General features: G+C 42.0%; 1 protein-coding gene across 1 annotated transcript in view; it reads right to left on the bottom strand.

The window, feature by feature from the left end:
* Nucleotides 1-12,586: 12,586 nt before the first annotated feature.
* Nucleotides 12,587-27,638, bottom strand: part of GADL1 (glutamate decarboxylase like 1) — a 170,279-nt gene continuing 155,227 nt past the window's right edge. Inside the window, exon 15 of the mRNA XM_040479987.1 lies at nucleotides 12,587-14,416. Within this exon, the coding sequence (XP_040335921.1) occupies nucleotides 14,243-14,416 (174 nt within the window). The 3' untranslated portion in view covers nucleotides 12,587-14,242. The remainder of the gene's footprint in view (nucleotides 14,417-27,638) is intronic.

The raw sequence follows: 27,638 nt of genomic DNA, 5'->3' as shown, positions 1-27,638 counted from the left end.
TCGAAAGTTTGGGCAAAGAGAGATTTTTTTTTTTTTTTTGCAGCAACGAGAAGGGAATGTTGACTATGACAAATAAATCTAACAGTCTTGCAACTATGCAACATAACCTCACGGAAGGAAATGGAGAAAAAAGGAGCTAACTTAAGTGACTCTGAAGAATAATTTTTTGGCTGGATACTGTAAAGCTAAAGAAAAACAGAAAACAGTCCACAAATACCATACTCCAGTTGGTACGTTTGTTTCTCTCAGGGGCACAATAATGCAGGTTAGCAATCTTGAGATTAATTTATGTGTAGAGTACAGTTGAACAAATAAGTAAATATATTATAAATAAAGAGAGCCAGATGTCTTACTGTTAGAGAAATAGGTTATAAATAAGCACGTCAGGGAATGCTAGAAAGAACCCTGCAGTGTTGGATTAGAATTGGTGATAACAGTGTGAATTCATGTTCACACACACACACACACACACACACACACACACGTATGCATATGCATTATGCATGTGTGTATAGGTAATATATATAAATTGTGTGTGTGTATGTGTGTGTGTGTGTGCATGTACTTGGGTTAGGGTGGGTACATGCATATATTTTCTAGCTCTGTCTTCTGAGATGGCCTAGATGCAATGACAGCCCAATTACAACCAGCCCCCTAAGCGTCTACACATTGGCTTCTACCATTTTCCAAAGAAAGGAGGTAGGACTTCATGGAGAAACGGCTATCTCTAGATATGAGCAATGAAAGATAAGCCTATGGCGTCTGGTTGTGCTGAAGGGAATAAAGTGCTTAAGAAAAAGAGATGGGAACATGTCAAAAGGACATAGGAACCAACCTGTAAAAGCTCCCAATGGTCTAAACTGGATCAATCTGAGCACCAAAATAAATAGCAATGGTGCTAGATTCTGACTAAGAGAAAATGAGTATCTGTGAGTCCATGCTGACATAAGTAAGTGACTAAATAAATACGTAAGGAGGAAAAGAGACAAGACTTTCTTACAAAATAATCCCATTTAGTAAATATAGAAGGCATGAGGGAAATAGAAAATCACTGTTAGAACACCAAAGTAATAATTCCCATAAGGCAATATGCTCTAATGAATGATCAAACCTGTGGGTAAAACTTTAAGGAGAAAGATATCTAAGATATTTACATAGCCTTAACATATCTTCCCCCCCCGCCCCCCGCCCAAATATTTAGTAATTACCGCGGGTGTCTTTAACATGTATCTACAAATTCTTTGACACGCCTTTTTCCAGAAATCAGAGTTAATTCTCTTCCATTTGAGAGTGGCTTGGATTAAGTAACTCACTTTTAAAGAATAGTATATGAAAAGGAAGAAAAGAATAACTTCGTAGTGGAGAAGCCTGGTAGGTTAAAGGTTAAAAACGTTAAAAAGACTGCAAAGAAAGCAGGAAACAATCCGGATGTCTGAATGTAGGACTAATTTTGTTCCATCATTGAGGCAAGGCCCTTCTGAGTATTTTACTCAGTGTCCTATGAGTCGTAAGGTTTTCCAGTGTGGCTGATAGGAGGAGGCATTACTATTCCAGGCCCTGTCAAAGCACTGGTTACTGTTCCCTCCAGTCCCTTAAGAGGGTTCTGCTTCCAGCCACAGGTCATTTCTTCACAGACACATGCTGATCGGTACTCTGTTAAAATATTCAAGGGAGACAAAACCTTTGTGGATCTCCAGAATTTTCTATCTCTGCAGCTCTTGCCTATTCAATATGCTTGACCCTTGAACAACACAGGGATTAGACCTGCCAAACCCCGCAGTCAAAAATCCCCCTATAATGTCTGAATCCCCTAAAACGTAGCTAATAAGAGCCTACTGCAGATCAGAAGCCTTACCCATAACAATTAATGCACACTTTGTATATGCATTACAGACTGTATTCTTACAAAAAAGTGAGGTGGAGAAAAGAAAATGTTAAGAAAATCATAAGGAAGGGGCACCTGGGTGGCTCAGTCGGGTAAGCATCCAACTTCGGCTCAGGTCATGATCTCACAGTTTTTGAGTTTGAGGCCCACATTGGGTTCTGTGCTGACCGCTCAGAGCTTGGAGTCTGCTTCGGATTCTGTGTTTCCCTCTCTTTCTACCCTTCCCCCATTCACACTCTGTCTCTGTCTCTATCTCAAAAATACACATTAAAAATAAGTTAAAAAAAAAAAAAAGAAAATCATAAGGAAGAGAAAATACATTTACAGTACCATACTGTAAAAAAAAAAAAAAATCTCTGTATGGGCAGTGTGCCCAGTGGTCCCATGGATCTGCCTCTTGTTTCCATGGTGTTTGGACAAAAACAGACCCAGGGACAACCCTTCTAGCAATGTCCTACCATTCTCTAGCCTCTTTTCTAGTCACAATCTCCGGGGACCATCTTCTGAGCCATCCTCTACCCTCCAGACCAGCCATCACCAGTTTTTGAGCTTAGCTCCTTATTGCCAATCAACCGGAATCAACCGTGAATTCCCAGATTGCTCAGAATTAATCCACTGAGGTGGAGAACATCCCTATCGACTGCTTGGTCAGCCTCCATCTGAAAGCTTTCTACACCTACCTCTCTCTGGCCTTCTATTTCATCTGCCACGATGTGGCTCAGGAGGGTATTAGCCTCTTCCTTGAGTTTGGAGAAAAGAAGCATGAGGGCATGGGGTCTTAAAGATGCAAAACCAGCACAGCTGCTGTACCCTCTCTTTCAGGACAAGCAGAAGCTGTCCCAGAATAAGTGGCATAAAACTTTGGATGCCATGGAGGTCACCATGGTCCTGGAGAAGAATCTGGACCCTTTTGGATCTGCCTGCCCTGGGTTCTGCCCACAAAGACCTGCATCTCTGGGACTTCCTGGAGAACCACTTCTTAGATGAGGAGGTGAAACTCATCAAGAAGATGGCAACCATGTGATTAACCGCTGTAGGCTGGCTGGCCCCCAGGCTGGGCTGGACAAGTATCTCTTCAAAAAGCTCACTCTCCAGGCACCTAGGTGGCTCAGTCAGTTAAGCATCTGACTCTTGATCTCGGCTCAGGTCATGATCCCGTGGTTCATGAGCTCAAGCCCCACATCGGTCTCTGCACTAACAGTGCAGAGCCTGCTTGGATTCTGTCTCCCTCTCGCATGTTTTGTTCAGTTGTGTTTTGTTCAGCTGTTTGGTTGTTCCTTATGGACGAGTATATCTGGTTCCTTGAACCAGGTGAACCTGATGCTGCACTTCAGCACCGAAACTCACCGGGGTCGACTTTTCACCAAGAAGGAAATTGATATGGAATGTAACTAAGTCTAGAATACACTTGACTCCTATCATTGAGAGTAACTGTTGCTGGGTATTTGTTTTATTTTCGGGATTTAATGGTTATGTTAGACAGAAAAGACAGACAAGAGATTTCAGGGATAATTACTCTTCAAATTAGGGAAAGTCATCAGCACTCAATCAAACTCACAATGGAGTCCAAAGTCATCCAAACACACAGCTCCTGTTCTCAGTTCGGCAAAATCTTCGATGAATATTCATTGGATCTTTTCTTCTTTTGAAAATAAGAACCATGGGGCGCCTGGGTGGCGCAGTCGGTTAAGCGTCCGACTTCAGCCAGGTCACGATCTCGCGGTCCGTGAGTTCGAGCCCTGCGTCGGGCTCTGGGCTGATGGCTTGGAGCCTGGAGCCTGTTTCCGATTCTGTGTCTCCCTCTCTCTCTGCCCCTCCCCCGTTCATGCTCTGTCTCTCTCTGTCCCAAAAATAAATAAACGTTGAAAATAAGAACCAAAGGCAATCCATTTAGATAGGATGAGGCCCAAGACGTGAAGCCATTCAATGATCACTACAGCAAGCAGCATCACACAACACTCAGCATGGAATTTGAGATCGACCGCAGCAGCACAAATGCCAGTCCTTGGTCTCTAATTACCAGGCACTTTTTAGAAGGTGGGTTGACACAGGGGCTGGTAACCCAGTTTTTCTTCAGTTTTCATAAATAATGGCAATTTATGATGGTTAGCGTGTTCCCATTTTCTAAATGGTAATACATCCCTGTTATTGCAAGCTACGTATCAAAAATCAGATTCACCCACTTGTCTGCCAAACTAGCCCCTCTTCAAATTTCCCTGGTAACGACAACCATTTAAGCATCTACTCAAAATCAAAGACTTGTGTTAATCTTCCACAGATGCCTTCATTCATAATAGTGCACCCTGACTTTGGCCCTTCAGGGTAGTGCGATCTGCACACGCATCACACATGCGGAACCACTGCCTTGGAAGGGTGCAATTCAAACATCAGCTAGTATTCAGTCAGGAACGTTGGTACCAACTTGATCTCATTTAGAAGTCAGGCTTTCACAGCTCTGTCAGGCTCTGTTAAGTCTACCTTACTCCCCGTCGTTGGTATCTGGATTTTGTTATTTAGGCTTGACCTCTCCAGGATTCAACCCATGCTTTCCCCAAGGTGTAGAACATGGGGATTCTGCTAAATCACTGCATTCCAGTTAAAAATATCCTATTCCCTTTGTGGCTTTAGATAACCCAGACCTGCTGATAGCAGCTGACCAGCATCCTGGTCAAGCCAGTCCGAGCCCTATAACTAACCACATGCCTTCAACCTAAAACTGAGCCCTGGTCTATAACCACACACACACACACACACACACACACACACACACACACACGGTCTTATGGGTAGTCTCCAGGATCATCTAGCTCTTCGTCCTTGATTGCTCCCATTAGGAGATGTGATGCAGAAATTCCCACCTAGACTTTATTTTTATTTTTTTTTAAGTTTATCTATTTTTGAGGGAGAGAGAGACAGAGAGAGAGAGAAAGCAAGCAGGCATGAACAGGGGAGGGGCAGAGAGAGAGGGAGAGAAGGAATCCCAAGCAGGCTCTTGTGCAATCAGTGCAGAGCCTGATCTCACGGTTCCTGAGATCATGACCGGAGCCAAAATCAAGAGTCAGACACTTAACCCACTGAGCCCCCCAGGCGCCCCTACCTAGACTTTACTATGTGGCTACAACTATAATGGGCATCCAGACCTTACAGATACCAAAGAATTTTTACAATTTTCACACAAGAGTAAGAGGAACCTGAGTGCTCTCGCCTGGTAGACCAGCAAGTGTCTATAACATGTGTGCACAACCTCCCTGGAAGCCCTGCAGGTTGGGATGTGTCTTTCTCCCCTAAGGATATGAGAAATACCAGAATTGATCCACAGGTTCCAGGGCAACAGGCAGTAAACACTCAGTTGTGGCTGTAGGTCTCAGGATAAGAAGATTCCTCTCTAGTGGACCCAAGTCCGAGAGACCTTAGGGAAACATGTGTTTGGGTTTTTGAACACTTGACCTAATCATTCACCTAAAACCCCCAACTCACATGTCGATTTAGGTATGATATGAAAGGTATATTTTTATACTCAGCATGGGTTCCCCACTGTGATAATAGGGTCCTATTCTAAAAGCAGGGAGAGGAGGAGGTAATAAAGTGTCCCCCAAAGCTCAACCCCCATCGCTCATCTTCTTCCTCACCCAGCCCACCAGCAGCAAGGGATGCCCCCCTTGCAGAGAGAACAGCTGTGTTTCCAGAAATGGCGTAACACCTTTCTGGCCGTTTGGTCTCCAGCAGAATACGATCTACCCCAAGAAACCTTAAAGCCTCCATCCAGATAACAGAATAAAAATTGTCCGGGACTCACCATTCACTTGAAGGACAGTTGGTAACTCTTTGTATCCTACATTGTTCTCAGCAGTCAGGCAGAATTGCAGAATATTGCTAACGTGAGCTGGTATTAGGCAGCGTTAGGGAAATATTAACCAAACCATAACTTGTGATGCCTTAAGGTAGATGTGGCTTTAGTCCCTCACTCTCGTGAGACAATACCTAGAAATCAAAACTATTCTTATTCCAATAAGAAAGTTTTCCTGAGATAAGTCAAGTCTAAGTTTATTTTTAAGAGGAAACTTGGCTCCTTTTCTGCAGGAGCACATACGCTAACAAATTTCGGTTACACGCTGTCAGTAACACACTGACATTTCAACTCATAGCATGTGGGTTTTTTTTATTTTTAAATCTTTTAAAATGTTTATTTATGTTTGAGAGAGAGAGTGTGTGCACGCAAGCCGGGGAGGAGGAAAAGAGAGAGGAGGACAGAGGACGTAAAGCGGGCTCTGTGCTGACAGCAGGGAGCCCGATGTGGGGCTCAAACTCACAAACCTCGAGATCATGACCTGAGCCAAAGCAGGACGTTCATCTGAGCCACCCAGGTGTCCCTCAAAGCAATGTGTTTTAAGATTAACGGGTGACTTAAGAGTTTTCTCTAAGGCATAGGTTAATCGTTTTACACTTAGGTATCCAAACCTCCCCTAAATAAAAAAGTTATCTCTGAAAGCATATTATTGCACTTACCTGCCAACCTTCCTCACTGCCACAATTATTTATTGAGCAATTACTATGTCCCAATCCCCCTCTGTATATCATAGTCTAATTTTTAAAGTATACAGAAATACATGATTACAAATAGTGATACATTCAGTTTAAGAAAATTATAGAGAAGGGGAGCCTAGGTGGCTCAGTTGTTTGGGTGTCTGACTTCAGCTCAGGTCATGATCTCTGAGTTCATGAGTTCGAGCCCCGCACCAGGCTCTGTGCTGACAGCTCAGAGCCTGGAGCCTGCTCTGGATTCTGTTTCTCTGTCTCTCTCTGCTCCTCCCCAACTCATGATCTATCTTTCTCTCTCTGTCTCTCTCTCAAATAAATAAACATTAAAAATTTAAAAAAAGAAAATTATTTATATTGATGCAGATCCCCTTTTGGGCAGGGAGAGACGTTATTCTAAGAAACTGAGAATCAAGCTGAGATCTGAACTGTGTGCAGAAATTCAGTTAGGAGAAGGGGGGAAGAGCATTTTAGGAAGAGAAAGTCCTGCATCCCAAAGTTTTGACACGAAGGATCTGGAAGAACACTGACTTTTCTGGCTCTCAGCAGGATGGAGGCAACGCAACACAAAGTTGAAACTGTATGGGAATTGGAAGGAGGAAGAGCCTTGGCAGCCGCTGCCAGAACTCAGTCTTTATCCTGAGAACTGAACTCACTTGCTTCCGTGTAGCTTAACCACCAGGACCGAGAACCAAGATGACTATGGTCAGCATGATTTAAATGTTCGTTTCAGGAGATTCTCGCTCAGAAAGTTAAGGTTGTAAATCAGAGAATAACTTCCCTGTTTGCTTTAGGAAACCCTGCCAACTAATTTATCCGGACAAACATTTGAGCCATCTCTCCCATCAGGACAAAAGAGTGCTCCCTGCAGAAACAGCTTGCTTATCACACAACAGTGTATTTATCAAGACTTACATCAAGTATCTCACCTTGCTGTGCCCACGAAGCCTAAACGATCCCATGATTAACTGTATCCCAATCAGTTTGCCTTGGAAGAGCCATCGGAGCACAGACCTGAAGCTTGTAAATACCATCCTCCAACTTCTCCCTTCTGAGACACCACTAAGACTCTTGCAAGGCAGTGTTCCCTGTACTCGACAGAGCCAATAAACTTAGCTTTGCTTGATCAACAGGTTGTCTAAAGGTCTTTGGCAGAGTTGGTAGTTGTCAATCCTAAGACCAAACAGTGAGAGATAGGACCAGTTCCGTGTTCTAATCTAGTTGCAGTTTGGTTAAGTAGATTAGACAGAGCCCGGAACCAATGCATGGATAACACCAAGGAGGTTATTGCTATAGTCTGGAGGAGAGGTGAAAGATGTCTGGAATTTGGACATCTTGGATAAACGGATGGATCGGGGACATGTCTTGGAGGGAAACCCAAGAAATCTTGCTAAGTCATTGGACAGTGGGGGGAGAGAGACCCACAAGGTATCAAGCCTGAATTATACATTTTGGTTTGCTACACTAGATAGGAAGTTGTGTCATTCACTGAAATGGAAACACAGATGAAAAAACAGGTTTGAAGATGAATGTAGGGTTGGGGTAGGAAATCATGAGTCAGTTTTGGGCTTGCTGAGTTTGAGTGAGACACCCTGGTGGAGTTGTCAAGTAAGCATTAGCACAGTGGTCCAGGAACTCAAAAAGGTCCGAGAAACAAAGCAATGACCAAATACTCAGAAAATATTTATTTTCACCTCCACTCTGGTCCCTATAAACATTTCTTATTTTTGAATTTTTTTTTTAACATTTATTCATTTTTGAGAGACAGAGCGTGAGTGGGAGAGGGACAGAGAGAGGGAGACACAGAATCTGAAGCAGGCTCCAGGCTCCGAGCTATCAGCACAGAGCCTTATGTGGGGCTCAAGCTCACGAACCACGAGATCACAACCTGAGTCAAAGTCGGACACTCGACCAACTGAGCCACTCAGAAGCCCCTAAACATTTAATATTTCAAGTCAAAAGACCCTCTCTACTGCTGCCCTCCAACTTCCAAGGCAAAAAGGAGACAGGAAAATTCCTAATCTAAAAAATAAAAATAAAAATTCCTAATTTGAGAAAGGTGCCATGACAGTATGAAATAATTATTGCCCTCTGAGACCAAGCTGGTTCTCGGTGCTTTTGTTCGCCAAGTAACTGTGGGATGCCAGACATAGTCAGATTGCTAGGATCGGTCCACGATGACTCTTTCCTCTCCATATAGCTACAGAAAGTGAAGACATTTTTTTCTAATTTTTAGCTACGGCGCTCCACCTACACCTGTCCCCACATGGGCCTTCATTTTCAGGGTCAGGGTGCTTCACGTAACCAGTCTCATGCCAGGAAAGAAGGGAGTGGAAAATAGAATAGAGACGGAGAGGTCTCATTTTTCCCCATGTGTGATTCCAATTGAACCTGGGGTTGTCCTTTGTGCTGTGAGATTATTTTTCTCTGAAGAGCTGGTCAGGTGTCGCTTACTGTAATGCTGCTATTTGAATGGGTTCCCTAAAGCCAGCGGCTTCCTGAAAAGGGGGCTTTTTTAATGCATCCTGTTGGATTAAGCAAGTGTAATCCAATTTTTCTTGAACTAAACCATATAAAATAAATCTCAAACAAATCAAACCATTTCTAATTTGCTGGAATGAATTCCCACAAGATCAAGCTAGCTCAAATGGAATGTGATCAAGGTAGAGAGACATAAAATTGCTTCAAACTGGAATCAGGCCAGCTCTGATTATATTAGGTGAGTTCAGACCGGTTTAGATTAAGAGAAATAAAACTGGTCCTGAAGAGGTTAAATTGAATCTAAAAAAAAATTTTTTTTTCCCTGTTCAAAATTGGCTCTAATTGAGTTAAGGGGATTAGGACATTTCAAGTTGTATCAATCCATTTCCGGTTCGATTAGGTAAATGTGAGCGGGGCAAGGCTGACTCCGCTTAGCTTGAACCAACCAGACCAGATTCCAGTTAAAATGGAATCAAACCTTATCAACCTAGGTTATTTCCGAGCTCTCTGGAAAAATAATGCTTTCAGAACTGGTGCCACTCAATGCATGTGTCACAGTGGCAAAAACCACAAGTTGCCTGTCAGTACCCATCCTCATATTTTTGTTCACTACTAACAGAACTACTTATATGGTTGTGGGCATCAACATATGTAGAGCTTTAAAACACCCACAAAAACAAGCAGACGAAAAATACTGTATTTCCCATTCTTTCCTGAAGAGAAAGTGTGTCACATGAAGAGGGGCGGGGGGTGGGTAGCTCCTGGGAAAGTTTCTTTATGCTTCTTGCTGCTCCAACTTGAAAGTTGGAGAAGATGGCTGGAACCACAGTGCACAAATTACACCCATGAGCAAAACTTGATGAATGAATCCATCTCTAAGGATGGCAGAGTGAAAATATGGAAGGATCTGGGGTCCCTGACAATAGGGTGGAGGTACCATCCAGCCGTCAGCACCCCTCCCAAGTCTCCCCAACATTCACTAGTCCCGCTCAAGGCTTGGGTGGTAAGCACCTGTATTCTCTGCTTGAAAACCTCTTAGGGCCATGGAAGTATGATCAGGATGGTCAGGGAGCTAATACTCCTGGGATCAGCTCTCATTCAATTAATTCCCCAATGCATTAAATACCCCCATCTTCTTTGCCCCTCAGATGGAACACCTGTGAGGTACGTTCTACACTCTTTCCCAGAGGTCATGGACAGTCGTCACAGCATTCATTTGCTCACTAACATTCACTATACTGGTTTCCTTCTTCACTCCACTGGCTCCCAAACAGTGCTTCCTGGGCTCACCAAGTGATCAGGCTTCTTGCTCTCAAATCCTTATCTGTGTCTTCTTACTGGGTAACCCAATGTAAGATACCAACTCCAGGTTATCTATGTTGGAAGCTCCTTTGAATAGAGAAAAATAAACCCCTCCAACGAAACCACAATTAATTGGGGTTTCATGTGCATGCTACTAAATCTCATCCTCTTTGATCCAGTTAGCAACGAGATACTTCTTGAAGTTCAAATCCCTTTATGTTACCAGATCTTTTTTTTAGTAAAGAACTATTGTTAAATGTCAAAAGCCAAAACAGGAATTTTAAAGTGTCTATGCCAACCAGTTGAACAGTTTTCAACCAACTGAATCAAGTCTACTAACTGCTAAAGGAAATGCTGAAAATTATATTTTAAATGCCTATTTTTAGCAAATAAAATTTCAGTGAGACATTTTAACAATGGCCGGTAATAATGAATAGATTGCCAATTCTAAAGGAAATCTGTTTTCACTTGACCCATCCCCAGCATTTGATATGGTTGGGCATTCCCTCCTCCCCCCAAAATGTTTCTTTACTTGGCCTGTGGGTGGCCACTCTCTTGGTTCTTCCTCTGCCTCACAGGCTGCTCCTTTTCAGTCTTCCTCACTGGCCCTCCCCATCTTGTGCTCAAGTCCCAGGGCTCAGTCCTTGCCCTGCCTCTCCTTTTATATCTCTGATCTAGACCTTTAGATGATCTCACCCAGTCCCATAATTTGAATTAACATCCCTATGCTGGTGGTTCTCAAACTTGTAGCTTTAGCCCCAACTTCCCCCCTGAAATTGAGACTCAAAAGTAATTCCTTACGTCAGATCTGGTTGTCTGGCATAGACACCTCACCTCAAATTTTACATGCCCCCAAACAGGTTAAACTACTCTCCTCAGAATCCTTCTCTCAGCAGATGGCAATTCCTTTCTTACAGTTGCCCAGACTAAAAGTGTATGAAACTCTCCTGAATCCCCCATTTCTCCTGGAATACTCCACTCCATCAGCCAACCTTATCAATTCTACCTGCAAATGCCTCCAGGGTCAGACCCCTTTTTGTCACTTCCCTCATTGCGACTAGTATAAACTATCATCATTTCTTGTTTGAACTCTTGTGGTTGCCTCCTGTTTGGTCTCCCTGAATCCACGCCTGACCACAGACATCCTATTCTCCAAATGGTAATCAAAGTGATCCTTCTAGGGGCACCTAGGGTGGCTCAGTTGATCGAATCTCTGACTCTTGATTTCAGCTCAGTTCATGATCCCAGGGTCATGGGATCAAGCCCCGGATCAGGCTCCATGCTGACAGTGGAGCCTGCTTAAGATTCTCTCTCTCTCTCTCTCTCTCTTTCTCTCACTCTCCCTCTGCCCTTCCCTCCCCATCTCTCTCTCTCAAATTAAAAAAAAAAAGTGACCCTTCTAAAATAGAAGTTGAATCACATCAATACCCTGTTCGGATTGTCCAATGTTCTTTCTGCCTGAATCTAAGTCCCCACCCACAGGGCCCAGTGTACTGACTCCCAGATACTTCTGTGATGTAATCATCTACCACTCACTCCATGATTCCCTCTGTTTCAGCCTCGCTTACCTCCACAGTGGTCCTGGAACATACTAAGAATATTGCTCCTCAGGCCTTTCACTGACCATATCCTCAATCTAGAATACCCTTCCCCCAGACACCCAGATGGTCCCCTCCCTCACTTCCTTAGTCCCCCCTCAAATGTCACCTTATTAGAGAGGCCCTACCCCAACCAACTTTTCTCCAATAGCACATGCTTCTCTCTTCTCCATACTCTTTCCCTCTATTCTCCTTAATTTTTCTTCAAAATTCTTATTACCACCTGACTTGTTACATATTTACTTGTTGTCTGCCTCAACTAGACTGAAAGCCTCAGAGGAGCGGGCACTTTGTCTCATTCACTGCATATCCCTGGCACCTAGATAGTTGCCCAGGATGTACTAGGCACACCATCTATATGTTCAAGGAGCGAATGAATTACAATTAACCTTTTGTTGGAAAATTATTCTTGACCATTCAGTCAAATATATGATTGGGGGTGGTGTATCTGAATATGTGAAGGATCAAAGAATGGACTTTTTAAAGTATCTGGTAACAGTTACTCTTTTCATTGATCAAGGAACTATCATCTCTCAAGAAAAGGTCCAACGGGAGCTGAGCCATGGCTATCGGGTTCCCGATAGAAGACAAAACAAGAGGCAAATCCCCACTTTGCTATAACTGCTTTTTCCATTTTATTCAAGGTGTTGGCTAAAAAACACACAGCTTCCAACCGACTCATTCAATCATTTAGCTAAAATCCCAGCAGAACTCAATTCACTTCTAAAATGCATTGAGAAAACCCAGTAAAGAGGAGATGACAGGAATAGAAAAGTCGGTAACATTCAGTGGGCGCTAATGTTGCTTTTTATTTCATGAAACCTGAGTTATTGCAAATATCAATTTCAGGAACATTTCATGTAGACATTAAAACAAAGAAGCAACAAGATATGTAAAACACACATGCATGCGCACACACACACACACACACACACACACACACACACACACACAGTTATCACCAGAGAATAAAGTGATTCAGAGAAAGATTAAAATATTCTTTGACTGATGGAGATATTGAGAAAGCACACACCCTGAAGTGAAAACATGGAATAGAGCAATAGTACACATCTGCTTTTTACTCTTCAAAATGTAATCAACACAGTTGACGATATCGTATGGAAGCTTATTGAATATGCGAAGTCTAATACTCTTCAATCTTTTTGCCTCCCAAATCAGAGTTCTAATCAGATTCACAACCTTACCTGTGGAACTCCGCACCCACACCTCTGAATTCTGTTTATTTCTTAGTCAAATAGAATTCTCCTAGAAACCCAGGATCAGGATCAGAGACAGAATTACAATCACCTGCTCCCAAGAGGAACAGAGGTGTCTGCACTGAAAAGGCCTCCAATTCCCAGATTCTCTGCCTAATATAAACCACTTAATAGTCTACACTGACGTTTCAAAGCTTGATAAAGGGAATGTTGTATAACCCTGGACTTCATTCTGGTTATTTCCTATATGCAGAGAATAAGATAAGAAATGGGTCCTTCACGCCGAGAGAGATACATAGCTGGAGACATCTGTATCTAATGTCTACTCCAAGCTAATGGCACAAGCGCTTTGGGAAGTGAATTAGTACCATTGCTTTCATTAAAAAGGCCATGCTACAAAGTGTCTGTCCTTATCCTTATCTCTGATTTAAGTAATTTAGAATAGATAACGGTTAATTTTAACTTTTGAGAATAAACATTCAGTTGCATAAAAGATACATCTTTGTAAAGTAAACATCTTAAACAGTTCCTCTGTTCAAAAATATATATACTTCTGATGCCCCTAAACACTTGTGCTACAGATGCCATGGCCGTATTTTCAAACTGACTCAGGGGTCGCTGAAATATTAGCTATCTCTTTGCTGGCAAAACATCGGAGTTATTATTCAGTCTTCACAAGGTTGCGCTAAACCACTGGTTTCAGATTTTGCCTGGCCTCAGAATCACCTGGAAAGCTACTTCAAATATAGAATGTTGAGTCGCACTTGAAATATAAAGGGTCTGATTCGGTAGGTCTGGGCGGGGCTGAGAACCTGTATTTCTAACAAGTTCCATGGCAATGTTGATGCTGCTAGTGGAGGGACCACCAATTCGAGAACCACTGCTTTCAACTATTAATTTACATGTTCTTGAAAAGGGCAATCGAAGCTTAGAACCCAGGCCCTGTGTGGTATTTACTAAATAAACTCTCTTCGAGGCTATGTCCTAAAGACAATTTTTGAGCAAATCCATTTTTTCACTTCCTCCTTTCTAGCAATACTAGTGCCCAGGCAGCTAAAGAGTCCTTAACACTATTTGCTTAGCATTTCTGCTTTGACAGGCCAGACCAGGCCACCTTTCCTATTTCTCACCAGAAGGGCCACAGTCTCCATGTCCCCAGATGCCCTGGATCTGAAAGCCTCCCCAGGACAGGACCCGTGCCTCTGGGGAACCAAAAGCCACAGCTACATGTCTCTCCCCAGTAGGTCTATCTCGTCCAGGAGGAAGTCCATGTCCTCCCGGCTCACTTGAGGGCTGATCACCACCTGGCGGAAGAAGTTGACCTTCCCCCGGTGGGGCTGGTAGCCCAGCATCAGGCTTCCCTTCTTCATCATCCGCTCCTTAATGGTTGGGGCCACCTGCACGGGCGAGAGGAGGGAGGTGGTGAAAGACAGAGCGCATTCCTGCTGCGTTCCAACCAGGCATCTGATACTCACTGGCACCCACTGTGGACCCCGTTCCCTTGTGCACAAGGTCAACGCTCATAATAATCTACTGAGAACCTGCAGCATATGAAGGCTGATCCAATGGCTTTAGATCAGTTCATTCATTTAACCTTCGCAGTGACTTCACGAGGGAGATACAGAATCCCCATTTTTGGATGAGGAAATTGAGGTACAAGGTGATCAGTTTGAGGTCCCATGTTCAGAAAAGTCAGTGAAAGAGAAGGCAGCCTCACCTAAGCCCACACTCTGAACCCTAAATCATTAGGCACTGCTGTCTCTTGCAAAACAACCCAGTGTCCCCAGAGAGCACAGACTTAAAAGTATCAAATGTCACATTCCCAACTTTGACCTAAAAACTCTTCCAGTTCAGGCATGTTTTAATTTTTTTAAGTTTTATTTAAGTTTGAGAGAGAGAGAGAAAGAGAGTGAGGGGGGAGGAGGAGAGAGAAAGAATCCCAAGCAGGCTACAGACTGTCAGTGTGGAGCCTGATGAGGGGCTCAAACTCACAAACCCTGAGATCATGATCTGAGCCGAAATCAAGTTTGGGATGCTTAACCGACTGAGCCACCCAAATGCCCCTCCAGTTCAGGCATCTTAAATAAAGAAAATTAGCCTTGGGTGGGAAAACACACACACACACACACACACACACACACACACACACACACACACAAAATAATAGTCTTGCATTGATTGTCTACAAAGGAAAACATGAATACAGATATTATGCACAGTTCTGCTTTGAAGACTAATATTTTATTAGTTTATTAATAGTATGTGTGAAACATAAACACTCTTTTATTAAGAGGTGTAAAGGCAGGAATAAAACAGGAAGCCCCTATTTTAAAGATTTCCAGGTAACACAGGGAAAATGGGACCTGATAATCCAACTGTACAAATTTTTCTAAAAGTTTAATGTTTGAAGAAATTAGTCCAATTTAAGAACCAAATGGAAAAATCAGTCCATTTTCATATCGGTAGTGTGACCACCCAAGAACTAGGTCATAAACTTTTAAAAGAGCAAAGCTGCTCTTTGAAATACCAAGTCAAACAATTTAAAAGAGCGCACTCTTCCTGGCTTGGAAAGGCAAGCAAAGGTTTTCCGTTTTCCTTTTAACTGGTTCAAAATTTGAGTGCGTCTACATGAACATATGATGAAAATATAATGAGTTTATGTTCTCATCTCCTCAGAAAGATGAGACTTACTTAATTCAGAAGGGAAGAAAGTATACATGAATAACACCAAGCATGATGTGCTTTGAAATTCCTTACGTTAGGGGCAAAATTCTCTGCTCCCGCAAGCCTATTTCAGGGTGTGACCATCCCACACCGTTCTAGTCTTTTTAAACATACCTATGTTTTGTCAGATATCCCCCTGAAAACAAGCCAAACTACTTTATCTGACATTCAACGTCATCTTGAGCTATTGCAAAGCTTATGGAAAAATTGGGGGTTTTAGACCTCTATTGGCAGGATGTGTTAGACTCACCCACAGAGCCTTCCAGGGGCGTGTAAGGATAATTTTAACTAAGTACTTTTTCCTCGTATGTGCTGATTTTAGAACCTAAATCTTGCATAACGTGGACTACTCTAAGCCTACGACAGCAAAAACAAACATCCATTAAGCACAACCACATTGCCATTCTAGCAAAGTATTGGTGTTCTCTCACCGTATAATGAGACATGAAAAGAAAATCTATGAGCATGAAAGAAAAAAGATATAGAAAAAGAAGACGAAGTCAGAGGTCAAGTTAGTGAAAAAATACGAACGATCAAGTTCTACAGATTGCTGGAAGTATGTCACAAATTTTATCTGAGCTCTTTAGAGATTAGGAAAGCAGGGTTAAATAAACATCGTCTCCAATCTCTGCAAAATTTAGTGACAAATGTTCAGTGGATGCTAAAAGGAATCAAGTAGGGAACATTCTACATACCTATGCTCTACGTACATCTGTTTGAAACTCTTAAATATGAATGCTCCAAGCATCCACTGAGTTTTCTTGCCACGCTCTGTATTTAAGTATCATTTGTTATTGGAATTATAAAAATCTTGTGAAATGGTATATAAGCAAATGAAAGGTGAATGCAAAAAAAAAAAGAGAGTGCTTTCCATAAAAACTCATTTGAAGCCTTTGGAAAGGCTGGATGAACGGGGGGGGGGGGGGGGGGTTGCTAAACATCCCCGCAAGTCAGGTGCAGGAACAGAACTGGAAAAGCCTTCAAGCAGAATCTAGAGTCTAGACTGATTCTGCACACAGATGGCCACACAGCTGCCACACCCTCACTCTGCTCACAGAAACAGGGGCTGGACGGGACAGATGACTCCTGTAGTTAACGTAAGAACGGTAAAGGCCCTTTGAGCATCGGATCCCGACTCAAGAAAAACCTCACTTACTTTTGGAAAGCTTTTAGAAAAAACCCTCATTTGACAGGGAAAACAAAACAGCAGCCTCCCACCGAAAGATGGGGGAAATAAATACACATAGATATATGTTAAGTTAAAATGTTTAAGTCACGTATGCATCACAATTTCTTCTAGGAGTATTTGCTGTAACTGACCAATCCTCACCACCTTGGGTAGGAGGGTTTCTTGTGTGACTATGGATGTGAATGTGTGCGTGTGCATGTAGGTATGTGTGTGTGTGTGCACGTGTCTGTGCACAAGCACATGTACATTACACTTTTTAACCCACCGTTTGTCATTTAGTGTTCTCAAAAGCCTTCCTGTTTTGTCACAAAGCAACGAGGAACCATGGTTTGACTCAGGTTCATGACAAAGGTACATTTAGTTTTATTTCAGACAAGTGGCCTCTTGATGTAAATGGAAGGTATGAGGGAAAAATACAATAGCACCATTGCCGATAACTATAACGTGGGTCACATAACACACATATCTGGCCAGGAGAGTCACAGACTATCAGTTTTAGAGCTTATGGGTTGTGGTTCTGCTGACTTTTTTTAAAATAAAAATTCCTTTCATATTCATCTCTTTCTTCCTCTTGGTACCCAGGGGCATATAACAGGCTCTGGACTATAGCCAATTTTAAATTTAAAACAGGCATGTTCTTGGCTCAAGCCTAGTCTTCATTGTCTATTCCTGTTTACTTTTCAATAACCCTATTTCCCCCTTCCCAGTAATATTTTATGCCTTCCCTTTGGAGAGCATTAGAATTTGGATCCCAGCTCACAAAGTGTCAGAGGCTCACACGAGGCAATTATCAAAATGAATCTGTCACTTTTGCCTTTCTTGTGAGCAAACCAAAAATATTCTCGAATGTGTGCAAGAAAGATAAAAGAGGACCCGTCGGCTCTTTCAATATAAAGATATTTTGGGTCTTTACAATTCTTGTCATTGTAGAATGGGCCTCTGCGGCTAAATACACATATACATGGGAACCAAACTTCTAAGCCACCTTTTGCCACTGATGTTCAAAAAATTATAAACAAATGACTAAATATCTATGTGACTCAGAACAAACTAAGCAAGGGTTTAGCAGTACAACACTTATTTTATTTATGTGCCCATGCATATATGATTAATTCCTAGAGGTGATTAATCACTCCTAGGCAAGAAGGGAAGCTCTCCTGTATCTACGAACGCTTTGTGGGGAAAAGGAAGCCATAAGCCACACCAGGGCGGATACTCACTAAATCTCTGTCACAAATTGTAATTGTAGCAGTGGGACTGGTTTACCCTTGTTGCAACAAATATTTTACCAACTCTTCACAATCTCCAATGTGCTTTCACATATCTGATTCCCACAAACTCACATTAAAGCTTATTTGAAAGGAACCCGTGTTTTGCAATTTAGAGACCAAGAATGGTCTCATTAACGGCCAGCTTATCATATTTGCACCTAAAAAAAAAAAAATCACCTCTTTTCTATTTATAAAACTCCACGCACAACCCAATGCTGGATAACCTGGATATTCTCTTTTGCTGATCGAAGCAGAGAAGACAGGATGGGATATTCACAGGGGAAAGAAAATATGCACAAACTAAATGTAAGTATCTGAATATCGCCCCTAAATGGAGCATGCATGGAGGAAAGCAATTTGGTAGGAGTGAGATTGCTTTCCAGCTCTCAATTATTTTACTGCTGGTTTTCCTTCAAATTGTAAATCAAATTCTTTTCGCATGCCTCAGTGCCCTGGTCCCTGCATCTTAAGTGGAGGAAGATCCTGACATTTCTATTTGGTTGCACAGAAACTTAATCGGCACGTTTCTGTAGGATTGCTGTCCCCCCACCCCCGCCACCTTAAATTATGTTCCAGCAATGATTTAGTCATTTAAACAGAATTCTGTTGTCACAGTCCTGCAGCATAAAATAGCATTTGATACTTAAAAGTTGCTTAAACCCAAGGGAAAAATAGAAAACGAAACTCTCACCCTGGCCAACTACAGTAATTTGATAACAAGTAACTGACCAGACACTAGCATAGCCTTTCAAGAAAATAAAATTTCATGTCCCTTAAGTGGTATTTCTTCTTAAAAATTTCTAACGTATTTAAGGTTGACAGTAACACATTTTCGATACACAAAGTGTCTCTCAAACTCCGCGAGGAGGTTTATTTTTTCCAATGCATTGCAGAAATACTTTTGTGAAATGCAACAAATGCGAACTATTGACTGAAAATGAATTACTAAATAAAAATGTGGTAAAAGACAGAATAACTACAAGCCCCATTAAAAAATTTTTTTTAATTCAACAGTAAAGTTAATCTGTTAACGTGTCGTCAAAGTTTCTAAGCAAGAGCTCTTGAGTTCCATATTTTTCTTATCACAGACTGGGAATATTCAGTTCATGGATCTGCAAAGGGCTAGAGATGACCTTTTGAAGTGTCTGCTGCTCTGTTTTTAACTCCCTCGGCTCCTTGTGGGTATAGATTATGTTAGTTATGAATCTCGATGTTATTTTGCATGTTTATTTACACCTCTTGCCATGGTCTCCGTGCCATTTTGAATGCTGTCTTGTATTCCATCACAACACTACGCCTTAGTTTACCTAAATCATTTCCCAGTTGTTAAATCTTGGGCCTGCTTCAGTCATAATGGCATTTCAGTGAAACCATGGACCCAATCATGAAACCTCTACATCAGTGTTTCAAAAACTCGTGCAAAGATTATAATAGTAAATGGCTCAAAACGGTCTAAACTTCAGGACCCACGTACGCCTATTCCCATTATCTGCTGTGCAGGTGAAATCAAGTCACATTTTTTTCACCTGTAGAATACACAGCATCACAACGCCTAGGGTGGCCGTGAAGACAAATCCATAATTAAGAGAGATGATGCTTTTGCAGCTAATATGAGGGACAAATACTATATAAGCTTCTACTCTGACTCTAGACAACAATACGACCCAGAGCTTCTAATAAATCCAGACAGACTTGTAATTTTGCTAAATTCTCCCACAAACCATGAACAAATCAATGCTCCTCAAACTCCAGATTTTTAGAGCTATTGTCTCAATTTCAATTTAATTAACCTACATTCCATTTTCTCCAAGGAAGCAAAGATTCTTTGGAGGTAGGAGGCTAAACTCACAATAATTTGCAGATATTGTGGGTAGAACATACAGTGGGCAGGCAAGCTAATAAACTGAAGAGTAAATTACGAGACTAGTATTGTAATTAACATCTTGTTCTAAGATTACCTTGCCTGAAAGAAACTTATGTCAAATGCGGAAAATTATCTACAATATTTTTCTCTCTATAAAAAGTCACTTGAGGGGCACCTGGGTAGCTCAGGCAGTTGGGCGTCCGACTTCGGCTCAGGTCATGATCTCACGGTTTGTGGGTTCGAGCTCCACATCAGGCTCTGTGCTGACAGCTCAGAGCCTGGAGCCTGCTTTGGATTCTGTGTCTCCCTCCCTCCCAGCCCCTCCCTTGCTCATGCTGAGAAATAGACATTAAAAAATAGACATTAAAATAGACATTAGTGTCTCTCTCTCTCTCAGAAATAGACATTAAAAAAGAAAGAAAGAAAGAAAAAGTCACTTGAAAGAGTTTTAAATTTGCCTCTATCTACACTAAACTCAATACCTCCTTGGCCTCTTCTGTATTCCCCACAACAGTTTATGGACATACCGAGACCACACGTCTCCATACATGGTTAAGCAAAGAAACACGAAGAAAGGAATAAAATGGAGGCTAATGTTCAGCTGCTATACTTGACTGTTAGTTATTTTAGATCTGAGAGACGAACTTTTTTCTTTAAAGGGTTAGCTAGTAACTATTTTAGGTTTTGTTAGCCATGCAATCTCTGTTGCAAATACTCAACTCCCCCATCACTAGCATGAAAGTAGCTCTAGACAACATAAATGAGCAACGCTGTGTTCTGTTAAAACTTTATGTAGGGACAATGAAATTTAACATATGGTTTTCACATATCAGGAAATACTAAGCTGCTCGTGATGACCTTTCAACCAGTTCAAAATGTTAAAGCCATTCGTAGTTCCTGGGCTATAAATCAATAGGTGATGAGCTAGATTTGGTTGTGGACATATGAACCGACTCCCTGGTCAAAATGGAAAGATATGCGATGATATGTAAAATCTACCCTTTCAAAGGAAAAAGCACATAGAAACTTCTATTCATTGGTTTTTTTCTTTGTGTTTTGTTTTGTTTTGTTTTCAGAAATTCTACATTGAGTCAGGAAATGCCAACAGTCTTCTTGACTGTCCTTCTCCAGCAGAGCATGAAACCGGTACCACAGATGGGTGGACAGGCTTTGTCACTCTGACTTTCTTCCAGCAGTTATCCCTGACCAATCCCGAAAAGTAACTTGCTTTATACTTTCTTCTCAAATAATCTGATTTCCAATACAAAGCCTTGCCAGTAACTAACGTTATACACTTGTCAAAACCCATAGAACTGTAGAGTTTCAGAGGTGAGCTCTATCTGTATGTAAATTTTTAAATTAATAAATGAATTCCTTTAAAAATAAAAGAGGCTCGGGGCGCCTGGGTGGCTCAGTCGGTTGAGCGTCCGACTTCGGCCCAGGTCATGATCTCACGGTTTGTGAGTTCGAGCCCCGTGTCAGGCTCTGCGCTGACAGCTCAGAGCCCGGAGCCTGCTTCGGATTCTGTGTCTCCCTCTCTCTCTGCCCCTCCCCAGCTCGCACTCTGTCTCTGTCAAAAATAAGTTAAAAAAAAAAATAAATAAAATAAAATAAAGTAAAATAAAATAAAATAAAATAAAAATAAAAGAGGCTCTAAGAAGACATGGAGCTATAAGAGATCAGGCAAATAACTTTAATTCCCAAAGCCCAGTTTCCTCACCTCAGGCAGGAGATGATAATAGGATAGTGCCCCTTCATTCAACTGATAAAATATGGAATATGATACTATAGTGCGGCATGCAATGCGAACAGACGGTACATGATGAAGATTAATATTCTTATTCAAACAAAGTCTAGAGCACAAACTCTAGAAAGGAAACGGAGGTCTAAATTGGGATGTTTCTTTCCAGTTCTGTCACTCACCACATGTCCTTAAGCAAATCACGTAATTTCCCCATAGCCCTGAAATGAGAAGGGTCATGGTAACCACTTTTGGGTGCACAAGATAAAACTATTTTGGACGCAGTGGCACTTGAAGTTTTTCTTCATGGTGAGCGGTGCGGCCTAGTGGAAACTGACTGGCTCAAAGTTTTTATAGAGGCTCTACAGCACATTACGTCAAACATTTAAATGTACCCACTGTGCTTATTAAATGTGATTCACACATGATAATGGAAGATTTCAGGTGAGTTGTGGGTGACTAAGCTAACATAATCTTTTGTTTGATGTCTGATTTTCCACTTTCTCTTTTGCACTTTGAGGCGATTTTTAAAAAACAGCAAATATTTTTATATATCCCTGTACAATTCCTCTGTCCCCGCCCTAATTTTTCCTGATGGCTAAATAAACTGGAGTTTACTGAGTGACCAATTTTCCTGTTTCCTCAGGACAGATCAATTTATACCTGTAATTATCAATACATGCCTTTCATTATTATAAGTGAGTCTAGATGCTGAGTTATAGGTTTAGAATAACCATACATAAACCAAGAGGCTAGTTTAGACTGACCTGGGACCTAATTCCTGAAATTCGATGTGGCTTTGGACCAACATTTGACTCCTCTGGGACTCATCTTCTTCTGTCAAGACCTGATAATCCCTTGTAGGATTGTCAGGTGGACTGAATGAAATAATACATTTGAATGCACCAAGAATAGAATCTGGCACCTTCTAGACACTAGTATTATTAGTTTCTTAAAATGAATTTGTTTTTAATCAATTTACATTCATACCTGGTCTTTTATCACATTCTTTCATTATCATCTCTTGAGAGATGAGCATTTGAAAATTATGTGAAAACACGATTTGTAATTTATTCTTTCTCCCCAAAGCATCTAAACTGTATTTAAATAATTCTGAGATGTTGTGAGTTAGGAGTTTTAGAAATTAAATCTCGCACCTCATGTGTGCCACTTCTGTATTAATCTTCCATTTAAGTTCCAAGTTTTTCCCAACACTTAGCAAAGTAAACTTCTTTTTCTTTTAAAAAGTAACACAGTAGTTGAGCATCTTGGCAGTTTGGCGGTGGGGGTGGGCAGCTTTCCACTGAAATGTGTTGTGGGCAGGGATGAGTTTCTATTGTATGTTAGAAATTTCCACGTGTCGTATAAGTATTTTGCAGGAAGCAGAAATACTTTCTAAGTAAAAATTTACTTCTTCTTTGGACACGTGGAAAAGTCGTAAACCGAAAAGGTCATCTGTCCCCATATCCATGAGCTTGTGCCCAAAATTGTACGGTCTCCTTGTGCTGTCCCACCACTTATATTTTTATCAAAGGAAGACCAAAGAGAAGTATTAGGTGTTCCCCAAATGTGTCTGGAGATACAAATCAACTGGATCAGGGGGTCCCAATCCAGAGCATCTGAATTTGAATCTCAGTGTGTTAGACCTGGTCGTCTTCATATTTACCAGGCACTTCAGATGCTTGTTATCATGACGCAAGTTTGAGAACACGGCGAATGACAGTCCTTTACCTAGGACCCCGGGAGAGGTGATGATGGGATGAGAGGGGAGAGATGTTTGGGACCAGAAAAACAACTTTAAGAGAGGAGGGGAGAGGAGATTGGGAATCTCCCCCTCCTGAATTTCTTATGTCAATTTTATAATAAAATAAGACTTAGCTGGCAGGAGATACTGTGATCCTGAAAAATAGAAAATAAAGAAATAATAAGCCAGTCACCTTCAAAGAAATTGCTGGCCAACTTTTCCATGAATCGTAAAACCTGATAAAGTGTGCAAAACACTTAACCGTGGCCCAGGAAACAATAAAGCTCTTTGTCTTGATTGCTAGGAGAATCAATTTGCCTCTTTCCATATATTTTCTGCCATTCCTTACCTGTCCAATTCTCTTCTTACTCCTGCACACAACACTCACTCATTCCCCTGGTATCTGCCCCCCATAATTTAGATCTGAGTTACATCGGTATAAATCTCCCAAGCTTAAATTATGTAAAATTGGTGGCCTATAGCCCATGAAATCAGATGCATCTAAAGGATCATTTCAGCTTGGCAGAACATGGAGAAATAGGCCACACTCAGAGTGGACATACCTCTTTTCAAATAGGGATTTTTATCCATATTTTCCTCCAGAGTATATCTCAAAATCAGACGCGCACAAAATGAAAAAGTGTTTCGACTTCAAAGCACTGTCCTGTTCATGCCCTTTCCAATACAGAGGAGCTAAGCCACGAAAACAGAGTTTAGAATCCTGGAAAGGCCGAAGGACACAGTTAGCTTCACATTTGGTGTTTACAACGGGGAAATGACAATGACGGCAATTCCAATAAACCTAATGTCAGTCATATATTCAAGGCAGCTGAAACGAACAGTCATAAAAATAAACCAAACTGAACTGAAAGCGTTAGCTGAAGAATGGACACAATAAACGTTTTACACACTCTATAAAGCAAAAACTTAATCCTCAATTGTGTCACAGGAGCCATGCGAGCTAATAGCTGCTCGGTAACTGTTGTGGGCCAACCCCCAACTTTTCGCCTATTTTGGGAGATCCCTGTCTCGTTCCTAAATTTGACAAGTTATTCGGTAATTCTTTCCTTAAAATGGCAGCCGCCCTGGGGTCCTATCACCTCGCTGGGGGCTTTTGTGTCAAAGCGTTTTGGGTTGCTTGCCAAGACTCTCTGCATTTCACGTCCGAAGGTCAAGGGTGCTCAACACCTCCCAGTGCTTCAACTAAACCTGCCCAAGGAAGAGTCACGTTGCCCAAAATGCCAACGATGCCCCTGTTGAGAAACATGGATCATGAGCCCCTTGTGCTCCAGGGATACCTCCCACACTCTATCTTGACACCTCCGGGTCCTTTTGGTTTCTCTCAAGAGTTCTGACCCTTGCTTTGGTCCAGAACACAGGACTCAACTGATGACTCGGCAAAGGGAGTGGGATCTTCAAAGGCCAACAGCACTTTCTGTTGGCTCCCTTAGGCCCTTTTTATTTTAATTTTTTCCTCCTTTACTGAGGTATAGTTGACAACGAAAAACCGTGTGTAATTACAGTGTACAATGTGACTTTTTGCCATACATATACATTGTGAAGGGATGGCTCAAAGATTCTTAACATACTCCAAGAGTATCACCCCATGCGAGAGGATAAAATGAGTATCGTCCAGGTTTCTCCCTAGGTCCTCTGGGCGGTGGTCCATGTTTCTAAATGCTGCATCTGGCACGGCAGGGACACAGCTTGGAAGCCTCCAGCTAGTTCCAGCACGACTGCCTTCTAGAGCCAGGGGCTCAGACTCACCAGCTTTTTGCGACAGGGAGGTACATTCATATCCTTCCCACACACTCATGAGGTAAGGAGCGCCCAGTACGCCTTCTAAAGTGGATGAGTGTCTGATTCCTTTCCCAACAGGTTTTCCCAGGGTAACTTTCCCTGAGAAGTCTTTTCCCCTTGGACAACTGGCAAAGGGCAACTGGCAGCTGAAATTCTGTCTTCTGACTCGGCCATTACCAACAAGCCTCTAACTGCCAGTGAGGCTGTTGGAGGCATAAATGCCAAACCCCTACCCAGCGGCAGCGCAGGCACAGATGTGGGAGGCGGTCCTCTGTTGGCACAGCAATAATTTTAAGGTGCAGAACCTGCATTTAGGCTCAGGAGGCTAAGCTTCCTGAATTGCAGAATTATGGGCTTTTAGAGTAGATTCTGGGCCTGACAGGCAGGGAGTAAAACAGGAAGTGATCCCATGATGTTACGCTGCTCTGAACTGAGAGACATCTTACTCTGCCCAGCCTGCCGACACGTCCGAATTATGCCTCGGTGAGGTGCTCACTGGCCCGAACCCACCTACCTGCAGCCACTCCCCTGTATCCTCATCTCACCTAGAGGTTGTTTTGTTTTGTTTGCACTGATATTTCCTCCTGGAGTAAACTGAAGTCCAAATTGTCTTTTTGGCCTTTTCTGGTTTGGTAGAATACGGCTTGTCCACTGACCACCCCCAAGTTAGCTACACACACAAGATACACTCTCACCTCTTCCCACGGCTTGTCTTTGCATGTCTATTTATAAGTGCTTTGCATATCATTTCACTGCACTTAATTTACCGAGCTCTAGTGCATCCTAAAATGCCTGGTGTTTCGACCTCAGAGGCAAAACCCGAACTTTTAAAGACAGATGTTTTATGTACCTCACTTTTCTTTCTTTCTTTCTTTACTAAATCAAAGAGAGCTACCCTGAGGGTATTTAAAAATAATTATTGTTCCTGTATTACTCATAAAAATATTGAGAAAATAAGTGTTATGTTCCTTGCTGAAATCTTTATAAATGCTCATAAAGGGTTTTTTTTTGTTTTTGTTTTTGTTTTTACAATTAGTGCTGTAAATAGCAAGCAACAGCTTTTAACAGCAACCCAGACCGCTTACTTAAGTAACAAAATGCTTTAGGTTTGCACATTTTGGGCAAATTAACAAAAGTGATTCTGCATTCTTCCTTGTGGAGCTCACTCAACACTCTTTAAGTGCTTAAAATTGGACGTTGCCTCTTCTTCAGAGTCATGGGCGTCCGGTTGGTTCCAGGGGGCTACAGGCTAGAGAGGGCTGCAGAAGGGGAGCAGGGATGCCAGAGGGGCAGGAAGAAGGCCCAGAGCAGACAGGGCCCTTCTTGGCCTAAAGCAAGCCCCACCTTAGCTGTCTTTAATATATTGAGTTCTATGTGAGAGTTGGTGGTACAACAAGGGCTCCGCCAGGTAAAAAACCAAACAAAACACAACAAAAAACCAAGTTTGAACTTGATTGGCAATGTATTTGTTATTATTATTCAAGACTGACCGTTTTGAGGTATCCAAAAAATACCCCTCAAGATGTTAGCTAAAGGGATGCCTCGTTACATGCTGAGTCTAAGGGGCGAGGGGGGCTCTTGGCTGACATTCTTGACCAAGTTGGGGAAACTAAGTCCCAGAGAAACAGGCTGCAGAGTTGAGGATATGTCACACACGGCCAACCTGTGTCCTAATGTAGCAACAATGAATAATTATTGGCCGTTTCACATAACTGAACCTCAAGTATATCCTAGTACAGCTACACTACGGAGCTGTATCACCTCCCATCTAAGGGCCGGTTTGTTTCTCCCACGTGATCATCATCCCATTCCTGTGTTTTTACTCTCTCATAATCACCCCAGAGTTTCAACTTATCCATTTGCCATTTGAATGGCTTCCATTTGTAAACCACTTGTTCATGTTCCTCGACCGTTTTGTGTGATCGTCTTTCACTGATTTAGAAGAACGCTTTATTACTAAGAACATCAGCTATCTGATTGCTTCACATGGTGCAAGTTGTTTATCTGCTTTTAATTTTGTTTTGGTTATTTCATGTACAGTCTTATTCTGTATACAGTCAGACCTATCAACTACATCTGTATTTTTTTTCCAACACTCGTTTTACCCTAGGCCAGTTAAATAAATATGGTTTGCTGATTTGATTGTGATGCTTAAAACCTTTAATCCATTTGAACGTTCCATTTGCACCTTACATAAGTTAGAGATGCACTCCTTGTATTTAACCAGGAGTCTCAACATCACTGAGGGAACAAGCCTGCCTTTCCCCAGCATGTATTGGGAATACA

The sequence above is a fragment of the Herpailurus yagouaroundi genome, unplaced genomic scaffold (assembly GCF_014898765.1).
Source record: "Herpailurus yagouaroundi ecotype Mexico unplaced genomic scaffold, PumYag 159, whole genome shotgun sequence".
NCBI classification, from domain to species: Eukaryota; Metazoa; Chordata; class Mammalia; order Carnivora; family Felidae; genus Herpailurus; species Herpailurus yagouaroundi.
The sequence above is the reverse complement of the archived record's forward strand: the minus strand, read 5'-3'. Positions and strand labels throughout refer to the sequence as shown.